At 38.8% G+C, this 15,040-nt stretch overlaps 1 protein-coding gene across 10 annotated transcripts in view; it reads right to left on the reverse strand.

Annotated features, from left to right (window-relative positions):
* Window positions 1-15,040, reverse strand: part of SOX6 (SRY-box transcription factor 6) — a 374,652-nt gene that overhangs the window by 81,146 nt on the left and 278,466 nt on the right. For all 10 annotated transcript variants that reach the window (XM_042038377.1, XM_042038378.1, XM_042038379.1 and 7 more), the window contains one exon: window positions 10,371-10,450. In XM_042038377.1, the coding sequence (XP_041894311.1) occupies window positions 10,371-10,450 (80 nt within the window). The remainder of the gene's footprint in view (window positions 1-10,370; window positions 10,451-15,040) is intronic.

A 15,040-nucleotide genomic window follows, 5' to 3' on the forward strand; every position in this document is an offset into this window, starting at 1 on the left:
CAGTGCTTCCTTAAAGTGAAAATATAACCAGATCAAGCAGAAAAATACAAAAATATGACCAGATGGTTGCATCAGAGTGCAGATTTTTTCATTCACTTTATGCTATCTTAGTATTACCTTCTCTGGTGACGCTGTAAATCAGATTATTCATAAAAAGAATTTAAGATGTTTTCTGGTATTCTTTCAGAAGCTCTTCCTTAAAAATCTGGGATTTATTCCTTACTGCTAATACTAAATATTTTAAACAATAAATGTGAGAGGTCTATATGAAAAGCAGCTACCTTACAAATTAGGATAGTTTCACACACTTTATCTATAGAAATGTCTTCTGCACTAAAGCTAGAGTAAAAAGAAGGAGCATCTCCATGATAAAGGGAGAAAAATGATATGATTGAAAAGCAATTAATTACAGTAAGTTTGCTGAAGGGATGATAGCTATCAAAGCTTATCAAATTTTGCATTTCAGAATTTCAGATATTTCTTTCAAAAAACGTTAACACATAGATGGGCTTTGTGAGAAAAGTCAGGAGTTTCATTCAGTCTTATGTCAGCAGGATTACAAGCAATTATGAGTAACCGCTTGTTGAGCTGTGTGAAATGAGTTGGTGAATGAGTTTCCTAGTGAGCACATGTCCATGTCACTGGTATGACTGCCAGTAATGCAGACACTCTCAGCTGAAGGGGTCTAAAAACATAATTATTCTCCTAATCCTATAGGAGATGGTTGTGCAATTGCTGCTTCTAGTGTATGCATTCTAGGTCTGTCGCCCTGATGGCACACAGCAAAGCTGAGGCATAAGCAAGAGAAAAGGAAATCAGGACATGGGGAAAAAAAATAAGTGGCAATAAACCTTCCCTAGAAATATCTCATAAAATCTGGCATAGATTGGTGGGTTCATTCATTCTCTGACCATCCAGATGGAGAACTTGTCTAACATGACGATTGCAGTATTTCCTGTGCAGAACTGTACAGACAGAACAAGAAAACTGAACGCTCACTTACCCCTGCTAAGCACACTGAGAGGCAAAAGCTCTATGATTAAATTCCTACGCGCTCCCATGACAGAGGAATGAGACACCATCGCCGCAGTAAACGGGTGCAAGTGAGGAAAAAGGAAGAATCCCATTTAAACAACCTCTCTCAATTCCCACATCTGAATCCCCATCTTGTGAGAAGATGCCGAGGCAACCCTACGTTTAAAAGCTGAATATTTGAAAGTGCTGCTTGGGATTTGAAACGGCAATGTTTTCTTACTTTTATAAGGGAGACAGTTCATGTGGTAGCTCGCAGCCATTCTACAATTTTCACTAGCAAAATGGACAGAAGACGGGGATATAATAAATATATACTGGCTCTACTGATCAGGAGAAGCTTTATCAGTCAGCTGGGGCACATCTGGGAAAAAAAGTCACTCAGGTGCATCTCTAGCATCCCATTCAATTAACATACCATTAAAAATGGTTCATCCCTGTTCAGCCTGCTGCGTTACCTGATAAGTCAACATAGTTAAAATGTATATTTAAATGCAGAAGACAGTGAAATGTTTTCTTTGTGAAGCAGAAAACAAGCCCAGCTTACAGGTATTTTAAAGCATTGGAAATAATTGTCCTTTACAGGTTGCTTAGCAGATCGCTCACACTGATCTTTTACTGTATATTTTGAACTTTCATGCACCTTCAAGGAAAATTAAATAATTTCCTTATAGGAAGCACACAAAACATTATGCAAAACGTATTCAAATGGGCTTATAAAAATTACATCTAAGAAAAAAAATCACATTTGCACCTCAAAACCAGGTAACTGGGAACTTACTATTATAAATTCATTGGAAGCCAATGTGTTTTACACCAGTAAATGTGAATTTGACGTAAGATTGCTGTGCTTTCTAAACTGCAGTGGGTGTGATGGGACCAGCTTAAATAGGTTATGAGGAGTGAATAGCCTTCTAGGTGTTGAAGACAGCAGCAGAAGAGAGGGCCTGTACTGGATGAATTACTCTGGATAGTTCACAGAGGTGTTATTAAATAATGCTGTAAACTGGTTAAATCTGGTCACTTGCTCTGTGTCTAGAGTGTAGCACAAATGATTCAACTGCATTGAAAGGACTTTGCCTCTTTGATTTCTCACTTCACTTCCAAAAATGCCAGTGGACCTGACAGCACCCTCTCACTGTTCCTACACCTGAAATACTTTTTCGTTTGTTTTCATGCTTTGCTATAATTCATGCCCAACACCAAAATATGTGCCCTATTATGTCTACTTCACTAGATTTTGTGAAGGATTCCTTTAAGTCTCAACTAATTCCTTAATACTGAAATTTAAGCATGATGTGTTTTCTTCTTGTACGCCTGAAGACGCTTCTCCCAGCAATCTCTTTTTTGGGACTGACATGCAAACCTTCTGGTGTTCCTCCAGCCATATGTAGCCTTCATGCTGAGCCTTAGGAATAGACAGATGAATCCAATACTTTCTGGTTAGGACACTGTTCTAGTTCCTCAATCATATGGATTCTAAAAACATCACAGACCAAACATATTTTAGACAAGCAAGGCGCTGAAGGCCGTACACCATTCCTATTTCACCATCCGTAAAGCTTCTTCAGCTTGGTGATAGCATTATCTATACACTGGTTTGAGGAGTTTTATCTCGTCTTCCATGAATTTTCCTCGTTTTCTGAACTGGGTCAGTGGGAGGGCACATGGTCTTCTAATCCAAGACCCTCGGAAATGGGGCAGGTGATGATATCTTTCCAGTCCATGCATCTCTAAGAGAATTCTTCTGCTTCCTTTGAGAACATGTGTGTTAGTTTACACCTAGAAGCTCGAATCTAACCACCCTTGTTCTTAGAACTTTTAGTTCAGATGAAAGGGGAGCTATTAAGTTTTCTTTTTCTGTAGCAATTAGTCAGGGAGGAATGATAATACTGGCATGTATTATTTTCCTTTGTGCGTAGACCTAACTTAAAAGATATTTTTGTCTTTAATCTGGTTCCTGCTTAGTTCCTAAACAACCAACATATTAACACCTTCACAGGAAAAAATCCTTCAGGTTTGTAATTTGTAGCCAAATTAAGCAGCTTGCTCTATGGTTATAGAGTATAGAAGCATAATAAAATTCCAGAAACATATTCACTTGCAGCTAATTCCTTTAAGGCACACACCATATACATTTCTAGAAAGCTTGAAGGAATCCAACTGCCAGCTCAGAGTATGCCTCACAGTCAGCCTATTCCCCAAAGGGATGCCACAGTTTTAAAAGAGCTTTAAAAAACCTGCTCATCCCCTGATGGCATTCTGTAGTACTGGTGCCTCTGGTGCTCTGTCAGTAAATGCAGCACTAACTTATTTGCTTCTTACTGGCTTCTGAGTGAATACATACCCCAGGGAGGCAGCTTTGCAAAGCACAATGATTTTAAAATAGAGCCTGGGCTTTCAGCAAGGGGCAGCCAGTGGTTAAGGCAGCAGGAACATCTTGTTGACGCTGGGGGCTCAGCCTCTCCCAGTCACTTGGGCTCCAGCTTCTGCCTTGATATAGACTGAAGAGATGCTGGAAACCGCCTGCCATCCAGGCCATAAGGATGATATCCTTCTAAACATACAAGTTTCCTGATAAGTGAGTTGATGTCTGTGCCACTTAGGATCTCAATGGTAAATTCTCTCTGGAACAGCATATGGGCCTGGAAGGCAGCTGTCCTGCTTGGTGTGATCTAAGGGTGCAAAAGGTGGGAATCATGCCAGGGGCCTGATCCCTAGCTGCCAGATTGAAAAGTCTTCCCTCCCGGGAGACGAGAGCAGGAGAAGGACAGGAGCCCTTCTCAAGGTGGAGGAGGGGTTGGGCAGCTGAAGGGAACAGAAAGAGAGCTGTGCCAGGCTGGGTGACAGTCTGGAGGCTACTGACCTTCCTGGAGTGAGAGGAAACACCAGCCCAGGAATGACCTGGGTTTGCCACTGCCGAGACAAGTGCTAGAACTGCTACAGACTATAGGAACAGTCTCTTTCTTAAACGTTGCTCTAAATTTTTTATTAAATAACATGACACTCTTCCAGTAAGCAAGAAGGAGTGTAACAAAGACATGCTGTTCAAAGCAGTTATTGGAGGCGCAGGGCATGAAATGGGTGAGAAAAGGCTCTTGCAGCTGCAGTGCTGCTGTACCAGGCTGATTAGCTAATAGCTCTGTTTGTCTGTCCACTTTTACCAACTAGAAGAGAAGAAGGAGACTCCTTCTCCCTGTGACTGGGGAAGCTAGGAAAATCCTCCTGGGAAAAAAATTCATCCTAAGTGATATTTTACTGCAAAAAGTCTCAATTTTTAATGGGGTGTCCTTTCCTGATGAAAATCACTTTGCCAGATAATTCAGGGCTGAAGATGAGAAGGAGTAGGAGAAGATGGAGCACTAAGAAATTCTGCAAAGAAAGGAGGTCATATGGTAAAATATTGACTCCATGACATCATTTTCATTGATACTGCCACTGATATAATTCAACTTGATAACACAGATATTACATACAGAGACATAAACATTCAAGTAGGGAAAGGCACAAGTATAACTATTTCATTGATTTTAATTAAATTTTCCTGAGTATTGCAAGGTTGGCATATTTTTAATTTTATTTCCATTAAAGGGTGTGCTTGGTCTCTCAGAGCCTTAATAAAATCTTCTTTTGACCTCTCTCCTTTCTCTGCTACAACCTAAATTTCTACATAAGAAAAGGACCAAAATATGTAATTTACTACTTCCATATGCTGAAATTTGCACACACCATCCCCTTAATTTAGACCACTATTCACTGTATCATAATAAGGAACATTCTGTTAAAATATGTCCACCTAGAGCTCAGTAGTCTTTGAATGCTAGATAAAATCATTCTATAAGGCTAATGAAGACAGAAACTCTGCCCGTAACAATATTAAATTTGTTTTCTCTAGTGATTCGAAGAAGTGAGCAATCTGTCAGTAATACATTGAGGGAAATTACTTGTCTTGTAGGAATTCCCGCTGACACTCACTCACTCACAGTGCTGACCCAAACATCTACCCGCTGACAAACAAATTGCAGTGTCTAACTTTGAAAAGGTAACTAGCTGTTTTTAATTTTGATTGGTCTTACCAAATCTCTCTCATATTTATACCCAATCCCCATTCTTCACTGTGTTAAAAAAGAAAAAAAAAATAAAGAAAGAAAGAAAGAGAATGGAAAACTCCATGGTTTTTGCATTTGAAAAAATTATTATTGCCTACATCCGAGAGTGTTATGTCAGATAAAACTGTTAAACTGTGTCTAACCAACATTAAGACTGGCAGCCCTGCCAGTGACTGACTGGGTGAGTGAACACATTACTGAGACAGCATTGTAGAAATTAATTTTCTTCAATAAAGTGATTTTTAAGGCTCATATATTTCACAATCTAAACATATGTCACTGTTTCATAAACAAAATAAATGGATTAAAATAATACATTACCAATATGCTGACACATGGAGATATTTTAATTAGAAATACTTAAGCTGCGTGATATTTAACTGCTATATTTGTTGAAGAGGAGCATGCATCATTTAGTAAGACATAAGGCAGGTACATCACTTTGCATGATGTGGTACCAGAGTGGGACCAAATCACCTCCAGTGCGAGCTCTCACTATCAGATCACTTTAGCCCTGCTGAAAAATGGTGTTAAGGTTACAGCATACAGAGGAGACTCCGTAGGAGCAGCCGTCCACTAAAACAACTTTTTCATTGCAATAATAAGTCACTCAGATTCTGGTTCCTGAGAATAATATTTCTTCGTAAAGGGCCACATTTAACGACTTAGCTATTTAAAGGCCATATTTACATGACTGTCGCATTACATTGGCCTCTTTCCTGCACATTCTTCTTGACTTACTTTGAGGACCAGCACTAAAATAGCTGAGGAAAGCAAATGTCAACTATGTCCTGAAATTTATACGTGTGAGAGAATTGGAATAAGTAGAAATGTAATATATTGTTTACTGTACCAAGTGCCCTCTGTTCTCTAAAGGTCAAAAGCATTGTAACCTTGGAGTTACAGTTTCTGATTGTTCCCAGGGTTAAATACATTATCAAAATTAATGGTTCAAACCCCTCAACCTTCAGATATATGAGTATTCATGCCTCCATCTGCTGAACTGTTCAACTAAAAATAGCATTCTTTGGCCTTCCCTCTACTAATATTGTGCCCCTGAGGCAGGCTATGCAATGCTTCAGCAGTACACTGGATCTGCACCCAGCAGTATAAAAAAAGGTCATTTACTTTGTTTGCAATTAGGAGAGTATGGAGGAGCAGGATAAGATGGGAGGGCAGAAAAGAAATAGACAAATATGTGTTTAGTTAAAATTTTCTTCTTTTTTTCACTGGATTATAAAAACTTCAGGTTTCAAGAACACAGCTGCAACTATAGTTAAGACTTGCCAAGGTTCATTAGTGTTATAAGCGATAAATTCTGAAGGACAAATTACACAAATAGTTTGGGGAAAGAGTTATGAACGAAAGCTTTTTTGTTTTGCTTTTTTTCCTAGAGCTCACTTTGTTTAGGAATAACTCCAGCCAGCATCATTGTAGTGCTTCCACTTTTATCAACAGTTTATCAGTCGTGGTTGAGAGAGTTGCGACACTTCCTTATTCATCTCCTAGACAGCTTTGTAGAAATACGTAAGAATGAAGGCAGGGGGGATTTTTAAACACTAAAGGGCATATAGTAACATTCCTTGTTTGAAAGTAATGACAGAGGTGCCACCTCTGCCACCACTGTGACTTCTCAGTAACTAGGTTACTGCTACCAGCAGCATGAGAGCTGGAAAAACCCATTTCGTGATCAAGTCCACTCATTTAACAAGATTGCTGGCCACGCATCTCTAGAATCAGTTTGTATCAGTGCAACCATTTGACAACTTGTGAAAAAGTTCAGGAAAATGGGAAAGGGGAGAAACTCCAGAGAAGATGTATGTAAAGAAGAGCAAAAGGAAAATTATCAAAAGATTTTACAGCTCACACTGGTTAATTAAAGCATCTCACTTCTGTTACACACAGGTATCAGAACTGTTTCCTACACCACTATGCCACAGGTGTGTTTGATAATAAACCTGCAAACTATTCACTCACAGTTGTTTGAGGCTGGAGGGGTGAACAGTTATCTTGGTTTTTCTGATCAGAGTATACCTAGAGAATAGTTCCCTCATCAACAAGATCCCCTCTCATGCCAAGAGTCCTAACAAGACTTGGTCCTACCATGCATATTATTTAAATCTCTGGTTGATTTGTTGAGGAAACTGCTGAGATGGGGCTGAGATGTCAATGGGAGGTGTGGAACAGAGAGTTTTAAGTCTTTTTGTCAACATCGTCAATGACACTTTCATGAGGTCAGAATACGGATCAAAAGAAGCTATGTGATACCAATCCAGTGCAGAGCAAGCCACCAATTCAGGAACATGGGCTGGCATAAAAGTGTGGTAGTTACTATTTTACTGCAAGATACTCAAAGCTACAAGTGAATGTTAATGGTATTTACCAGTAACTGATCAATGTGATCAGAAATCTAAAGAGAAGATGGGTCCAACTGGTCTGTTGCTGAAGGAGAACACTTTTTTGCTTTTTTTTTTAATGCAGCACCCATGAAAGTCAGACTAGTTACTTGAGAAACTCCTGTATATGATTTCTGTAAAGCTTTTTTAACTCATGGAGATACATAATCCACTGGTGAACACAAATATAGAATTCAGAGAAAGTACATTTTGATAACAATGTGCTGATAGCTTGAATAAGACAGGCAAATCATTAACTGGAAATTGCCCCCTGGAGAAACATCCTCTGTGGAATAATTGCTATCATCACATGATGTACCTGGTAAAAAATGGTTCTCTGTGCTATTAGATTCAGAGCTTGCATAGAAGTTGCCCTAACACACAGGAAGATGAGAAGACAAATTTGCTGCTACCTCCTACCTGGAGCATGATCATCCAAAATAAAAAAATAAGCATAAGTAGAAAAAAAGGGGAGAAAGCTTGAAGCTAGCAGAATTTCCTTAGCTGGATACAGATTATAGAACGGAATTAATAATAATGCCCTGGTAAATTTGAAATGTTAGAGCTACTGCAAAACTCTTTTACTTGACATGGCTTTCGTTCCCCAGGTTCTCCAAACATGGATATTACACACACACTCACATGTAGAAACAAAGCCAAACCTGCAAATGAATTAGCTATTTCTCCCACTGGCTGAAAGAAGCAGAGATTAGTTGTGTGATCAGTATTTTTAAGCACTTGGGAAATACTCAGATACCAAGGTCACAGCATTCACGTAAATAAATAAGTGGGTGGGGTGCATGGAAGAAAGGAAGCGGAACAGAGAAAGAAGGGGGAAGGGAAGCAAAGATGGAAAAACGAGCTGAAATGCTACACCCCTAACAGTCTTCATGATGCATCAGGTATAACAATTCCCTCCAACAAACACACCCAAATAAGTGCTCATTTAGGGAACACAGAGAATTGACACAAAGAGAATATTACTAGTAGAAGTAAATAAAATTTAGTTCAGGCACTTTAACAATCTGATGAGCAGCTATCAGCGGACATTTAAGTGCTCTGTTATTTAAGCTCTTATAACCATGAAACATTAAAGGTTTTGAAATCCCATGGAGATGAAATTCAAACAAAATAGAAAAGGGGGATGGGGAACCAAACAAACAAAATGGTCTTTTACAGCAAATATATCTAAATGGAAATTCACACCCCCAAGCCTTAATATTTCTGAATTTACTAGCACCACATTTTTGCTGGTTGTTTTCTCTCTAATTGTTCTCGTCATGTTTAACAACTCAGTCTATCATGTCTGCAAATTAATGAAAATGCATTATTGCTGTAGATTCAGACCAAGTCTGATGTGCAAATATGTGGGTCAAGTTACAAATGGATCATGTAAAAGAAAAGAAGCAGGAATGTCTGTGGTTTAGATCCCATTTCTTTGAGAGTGGTAGTTTTCATCCTTTCCTGCCTTGCCGTCTTGAGTAGGTTCACTATTTGTTTTAGTGCATTTCAAAGGCAGCAAAAATAGTCTCTCTATTCACAAAGCTGATTTCTGCAGTATTTTCCCAACTAAAGCTAATGAGACTTTTGCTTCGATAAATAGTCAAATACTGATTTTCAAAGGATACCTGCTACTTTTCCTTTTGAGAAACTTCCCTTTGGTTTCAATCCTGTCCAAGGTACAGTCTTAACATCACATTATCATGACCCAAAACTATTTATTGCAGATCTTTGCCTGCAGAGTCAGGATGTCCTCTCTTCAATTTCTGATTGTAGGTTAGGTCAGACCTAAGATCAAGCAGTCTTTCTTGTCAGCTCTGGACCACCAATGAACAGCAAGTTCTGGCCCCATTTTTGCTTACGCTAAGTTAATCTGGCAAGAATATCATAACAGGTAAAGAGGAAAGGATTTTTAATATGCTTTGGTCCCTCTGGAAAATAATATAATCACAGAAAGGTAAGGAAAGTAGATATCTGGCTATTAGCATGGCAATACTTTGCTACTCCAGGCACAATTTATTCCTACTTTGCTTCTGAATCCAAATCTAACCTAACTCAAATAGGGGTTTCAAAGGTTTACTTGCAAATAGTTACATGCATCTTTAATGGCTTTTCCTCTCATGTTCACTGTCACTTTCTTTCCACACATTTTAACTCTGAAAGCTTTTGACTGTTTCTTCATTATTTATGACATTGTTGTGTCTTTTCTTCTGAAATTAAAAACTTCTTGCCGCAAGAAGCTAGCTAATAATATGGCACATAAATCTTTCCTTCACAACATTTCATTCTATATGTGCCAAAAATAAATAAATGGCCAAACTAAGTCTCCTAACCATGCTTGGCATCTGACCAGCTTAATGCACAGAAAGGATGAGATTACCTAAATACAGAAGCTAAAAGAGTTTGCAATTTATTGTATTGTCAGCACCACACTGCCTGAAAAAAAAAAAGGGAAAAAATAGAAAAACCCAATAATGCACTTTTGTTTGGATACACTGAGTGCTCCAATTATAGGTAGTGCATTGCAGCTACAGAGGAGAGACCACATGAAAATAAAGTACAAAAAGATCTTTGAACTTATCTCCCATCAACTGTTCAAGTAAATTGAAAAAATACCATTAACTGCCAGTATAAAACACACAGACAATGTCTTTCACTCACAGTATCAAGGTTGGCTGCATGTTGCTGTACTGTATGTACATAAGGTGTTAATCCTCCTGGGCTGTGCTCAAAAATTATTTAACATTCAGGCTATTATTTAGCATACAGCTGGTTAGCAGTTTTCCCCTAAAATGCTGGCTTCGATCCCACATTTTTTTGTTCTGGCACATACCTGGAGCTGTAAAGGGCTGAGTCCAGAAGCAGCAGCAGCTGCCATTGTTGATGGAATGAACTGCACAGGGTAGTTATCACCTGTCGGGAGAACAATGCATGCAGGTTCAGACAGTGAGCAGAGAATAGCAGCAGACAAGTGCAAACAAGGCCCTAGGATTGCCTGTGCTCCACAGAACTCCTCTAAGCCTAAACATCTGCAAAAACAAAAGGCTTCGCTGGGCAGAGACTTGCCATGCTCCCTTGGAACTTTTTTTGTTAGCAGATAGCTGGTAGGCAAACTGGCAAAACATAAATATGATACTCGTGATTTTCATTTTCAAAAGTGAATGTTCAAATCAAGCATGGAAGCCTGGGCACAAAATAGACCTCACAGCCACAGACACACAGATAAGATACTCCAGAAAACCCCAGTGGCTCCCAGAGAAAAAAGTAGTTTTCACGACATGTTTCTTAACAAAAAAGAAATCTGTTATAACTCAAGAAATATCAGTCCTGTTTAATGCAAGGTGACGTCTTTTCAGCGTCGAGCGGCTCCTGGGAAAGGTACCCAGCTGGCTCAACACTGGTTGACGTTTCTTGTTTTGCTTTGGGGTTCCCTATCTTGGGACAACTCCTTTAAGGTAGTCATAGAAAAAAACAAAATTAAATCACCTTTTAATATAGCTTGAAATACAATTTTAATTTTCTCTTAGGTCTGAGGGCCTACTGAAGTCGACAGATTAGACAGGTGCTTGGCTACATGAAGATTCAGGTACTAAAATTTCCAAAGTATTGTAACATCATGTCTTATAGCATCTATGGGTGTTCCCATAGATGTGCATCACACAGTGCCATTTGGACTCAGTCAACGTAAGGAATGAAAGAAGGCTGAAATAACTTAGCAGTGTAATCTGTAATATAAAAATTAATATAGTGATGGATAAGTAACGGTGATTTAATGCAATATCACTTTGGCTTCAGCTACTTATTTAAAATCAGTTTTATATACAATCTGTAAACTACATTTTAAGAGGCTGTACTTTTTTTTATATTTTTACAATAATCGGTCTACTTTACACAAACTCTTCCATGCTGAAAGCAGAATGTAGCAGTGAGGGAAAATACTGAAATCCAATATAATATAATCAGGACATTCCAAGAACTAGATTTTTTTTGTCAACCCCCTCAGATATATAGCAATAGCTAAAGTCTTTGCAGTCACCAGATTCCTCAAAACTCTTTCTTTTTACCACCTGAAGTTCTATTGTCTCCAGCTCAGTTAAAATGTTCAGTTGTTTCACTTTTTTAATAAATTGTACATGTCTAATCCACAAGGTCTCTTTGCATCATATCCATAATACCTCATCAGGCCATTGAGCACAGTATGTGCTTGTACACAGTCCAGTAACAATTGGATTCTGATTGCACATGGAGCTCTGCTACAATGCATTCACCAACACTATATTGTACTGGTGTCCTATGGAGTAATGTTCAAAATATCTCCTCTTATTTTCCCCATTCCATGAGGCTGATTTTAGTGTCCAACGATGTTGGGGTTTCTTTTTCTTTAAAAAACAAAACCAAAAAGAAACTTCTAGATTATTTTCTTAAAGTAGTAAAGCTGTCTCTTTATGGTTAAATGATTCCACTCATCTCTTTGATATTTATATGAAATTATCTGAATAAATAAGATCCTAATCTAAGTTAAATAACATTTCTTTCAGACATATCTTACAAGGTTTTAAAAAAAAAAAATCACAAAGATGTTGAATTAATGATGCTTTAAATGGGGGGGGGGGGAAATAACCATCTGACTTATCAGCATGGACTGCCTTGCAGAACATTTCGGAGGCATTCTTTCTTTAAATATCATGAATTATTCATCCCTGTTCCACACAGCAATCTCTTCTTTCTCCCTCCCCCTCCGCATACACTTTTTAAGTTCAATACCAGTTGCTTTATTTGTACTAAAACATTTTCCATGTCAAACATATTTTTAAAAAAACCAAACTCTAAAAGAATTCCCTGCGGCACTCCTTTTTCACAGCTGTCATGCTCCTATGGTTTGAAATAGCCAGATATTTTATACCCACACGCGCACACACGCACACACAGAGTTTTTGGCTTCACAGTTAATTTAATAGTATCTTCACCACACCCTGTAGTGTTCTCTTGCTCACCTGCTGGCTACAGCACTGTGTTTTGTTGCAGGAAGAAGAATAATTTTATAGTTATGCCGTTTATCTGTTATTAAAACCAAATACTGTCCCTTTACACCCTCATTTTAATGTGTTAAATTATGACTAAGTCCTGGTATGTCAGCAGCATCTTTGTGCTGGGAAGAAAAATTAATACTCCTTCAGCTCTGGAGTACTTTGTTGACACTGAGGAGTAAAAGCAGAGCAAAGGTATGTCTTTCTCCCTTGAGCAAACTGAGCATGCAAAGAATGCTCTGGTTTTAATTTTTAATTACACAGGTACATAATTCCCCCTCTCATTTTCTCAGTGCAAGAATGGATCAAGAAGCTCCTCCATAGCCGTCTTGGCAAGAAATCAGTCAATGTATTGTAGCAATTTTTTTCAAATTTGTTTCTTGATTTGAATTGCTTGCGTGAGGATCCATTCTTTTAAATTTGTACAAAAGGCAAGAGAACATGTTCAAACAGGTCTGCCTTAGGTACTGGTGTGTGCTGGCCTTTGATAACCAGGAGTGAGAAGAATGCTGGAAGAAGAAAATCTGTCATGTTTTGCAAACTGATCTTTTCAATCTCCTTGCTGTGCTGATTGTCTATTTACATTTGGCTGCTGTTGTTTATATATAAATTGGTGTTTACAAGCCATGGAAAATTATGCCAGACTTCTGTTTCGTTTGTCAGGTTGAGCAACATTTCCAAATGAATAAAAGCAGTGAGCAATTGTGCTGTGTTATTCTACACAGAAGTAATGTAAATGTTTCTTTTTGTCTTGGATGAAGAGATGAAGCTTAGCAGACTTTATTTATAGGGTGTATAGACTCACCTTCCAGATCAAGGCTTTGTGAGCTGTAAGGAAAGAAGGATGTCTGGTTTTTGTGAGACCCAGAGTAGGGGAAAGGTGGTGCTTTATTACCCATCTTTCCTAAAACACAGTTGTAAGACATAAGCTGAATCTTCTCGTGTGAGTTACAAAGCTTTTGGCTTGATGATGTTTCCCCCATTTTGGGGTTGTGACTTAAAATCTGTCTCTTCACTCACAGAATGAGAGGAAATGGAGTTGGAAGAGCTGCAAGAGATCAGCAGTTCCAGGGCCCTATCCTTCTAGGCATAATGAACAGGCTGAGGAAAGAATACCTCAGCTGCTGTCAGGATACTGCAGGGATAGAGATGGCCACTCCTGCGGTATTCCCATACAGCGCATGACTTTTGCTTGTCCAGAGCCATCAGGATTGAGGAAGTTGTTAACAGAGGTCACTGGCTAAGGGAATACTTTGGAGCATCTCCTGTGGGTGATGGCACTGCCTCAGTTATGCCTTTGTCCTGAGCAGGGTTTGCTGCAACTCTGCCTTGTTGCCATTCTCATGTTGCAGCCAAACCAGTTTCCCCTACAATTGTCTGTCTGCATGTAATATTTGCAAAATTATGAAATTTGCACATTTCGGTGCAAAGTCCCACCTGACAAATATCCAGCTGCCTACCATCACTTCCAGCTTTTACATCAATGTTTAGGACTGAGGCACATACGATTGCTACAGCAAATCCTGAGGTTATAAACTCCTTGTTCCAACAGGGGACACATGACAGGTTTTAACTCAGTGCTGGGGAATTTCCATTAGAAACAGTACTCATGAAGCCATGCAAAGACAGCCAACCCAGTACACAGTGGATTTGATGTGTGCTTCCTGTTTTCACCTGCCAGGAGGAAGAGCAGCCTACTGAAAAAAAGAATACTTGGATATGGAAAATCTAAGCCACCTTACAGCTTTAGGAAAAATTTCTGAAAGACCTGTTCCAAATGGAAATTGCAATGTCAGATATCAGAGAAATCCAGCACATCTAAGATTATGTGAGTTATGTGGATTAGCTACAGTAATCAAGGAGTTTAATTAGTTTGATGACAGATATTTCACAGTATTGGAATGTTCTGAAGTCCAGCCTGATGACAATAAGCCTGACAGTTTTGTTTGTCATGCTTTCCCTAATAATATTACCTTCTCTAGCGCAACTAGCAACAGGACAAAATGTTGACTCTGTTTCTGCCACCAGCCTAGGAAAACAGTTTCCACTTTCATGTTGCATTGCAGCATAGCAAAATCTCCTGTAATTATTTTTGTGTATAAATCCAAATGACCTAGATAGGTAGATAAGGGACATTCCAAGAACTAGCCATTCTAATCATGGGCTATATATCATTCTTGTGTGAAATACAAAAAAAAGCTTTGAAAAGACACTGCAGCATATCACTCAACAAGCCTGTCTAAATTGAGTTTTACTCTACTCAATGTCTCTATTTGCAATAATCTTTTCCAGAGATACTCTCCAGTATTTTCAAGTCTCACAAGCTGCCATTATGCACCTGGCATAAGACCCTCTCACTCTCTGCTTAGAGCAAACCATAGCTCTGCTGTTTGAACTCTGCTTAACTTATGGTCTGGCTCCTACCCAGCATTGATTTATATCTTTACTCCATCATCCTCCTACTTTCCTATTACCT

The sequence above is a fragment of the Corvus kubaryi genome, unplaced genomic scaffold (genome assembly GCF_017639235.1).
Source record: "Corvus kubaryi isolate FWS band 111438036 unplaced genomic scaffold, C.kubaryi_AGA036_p1.0 37392, whole genome shotgun sequence".
NCBI lineage: Eukaryota > Metazoa > Chordata > Aves > Passeriformes > Corvidae > Corvus > Corvus kubaryi.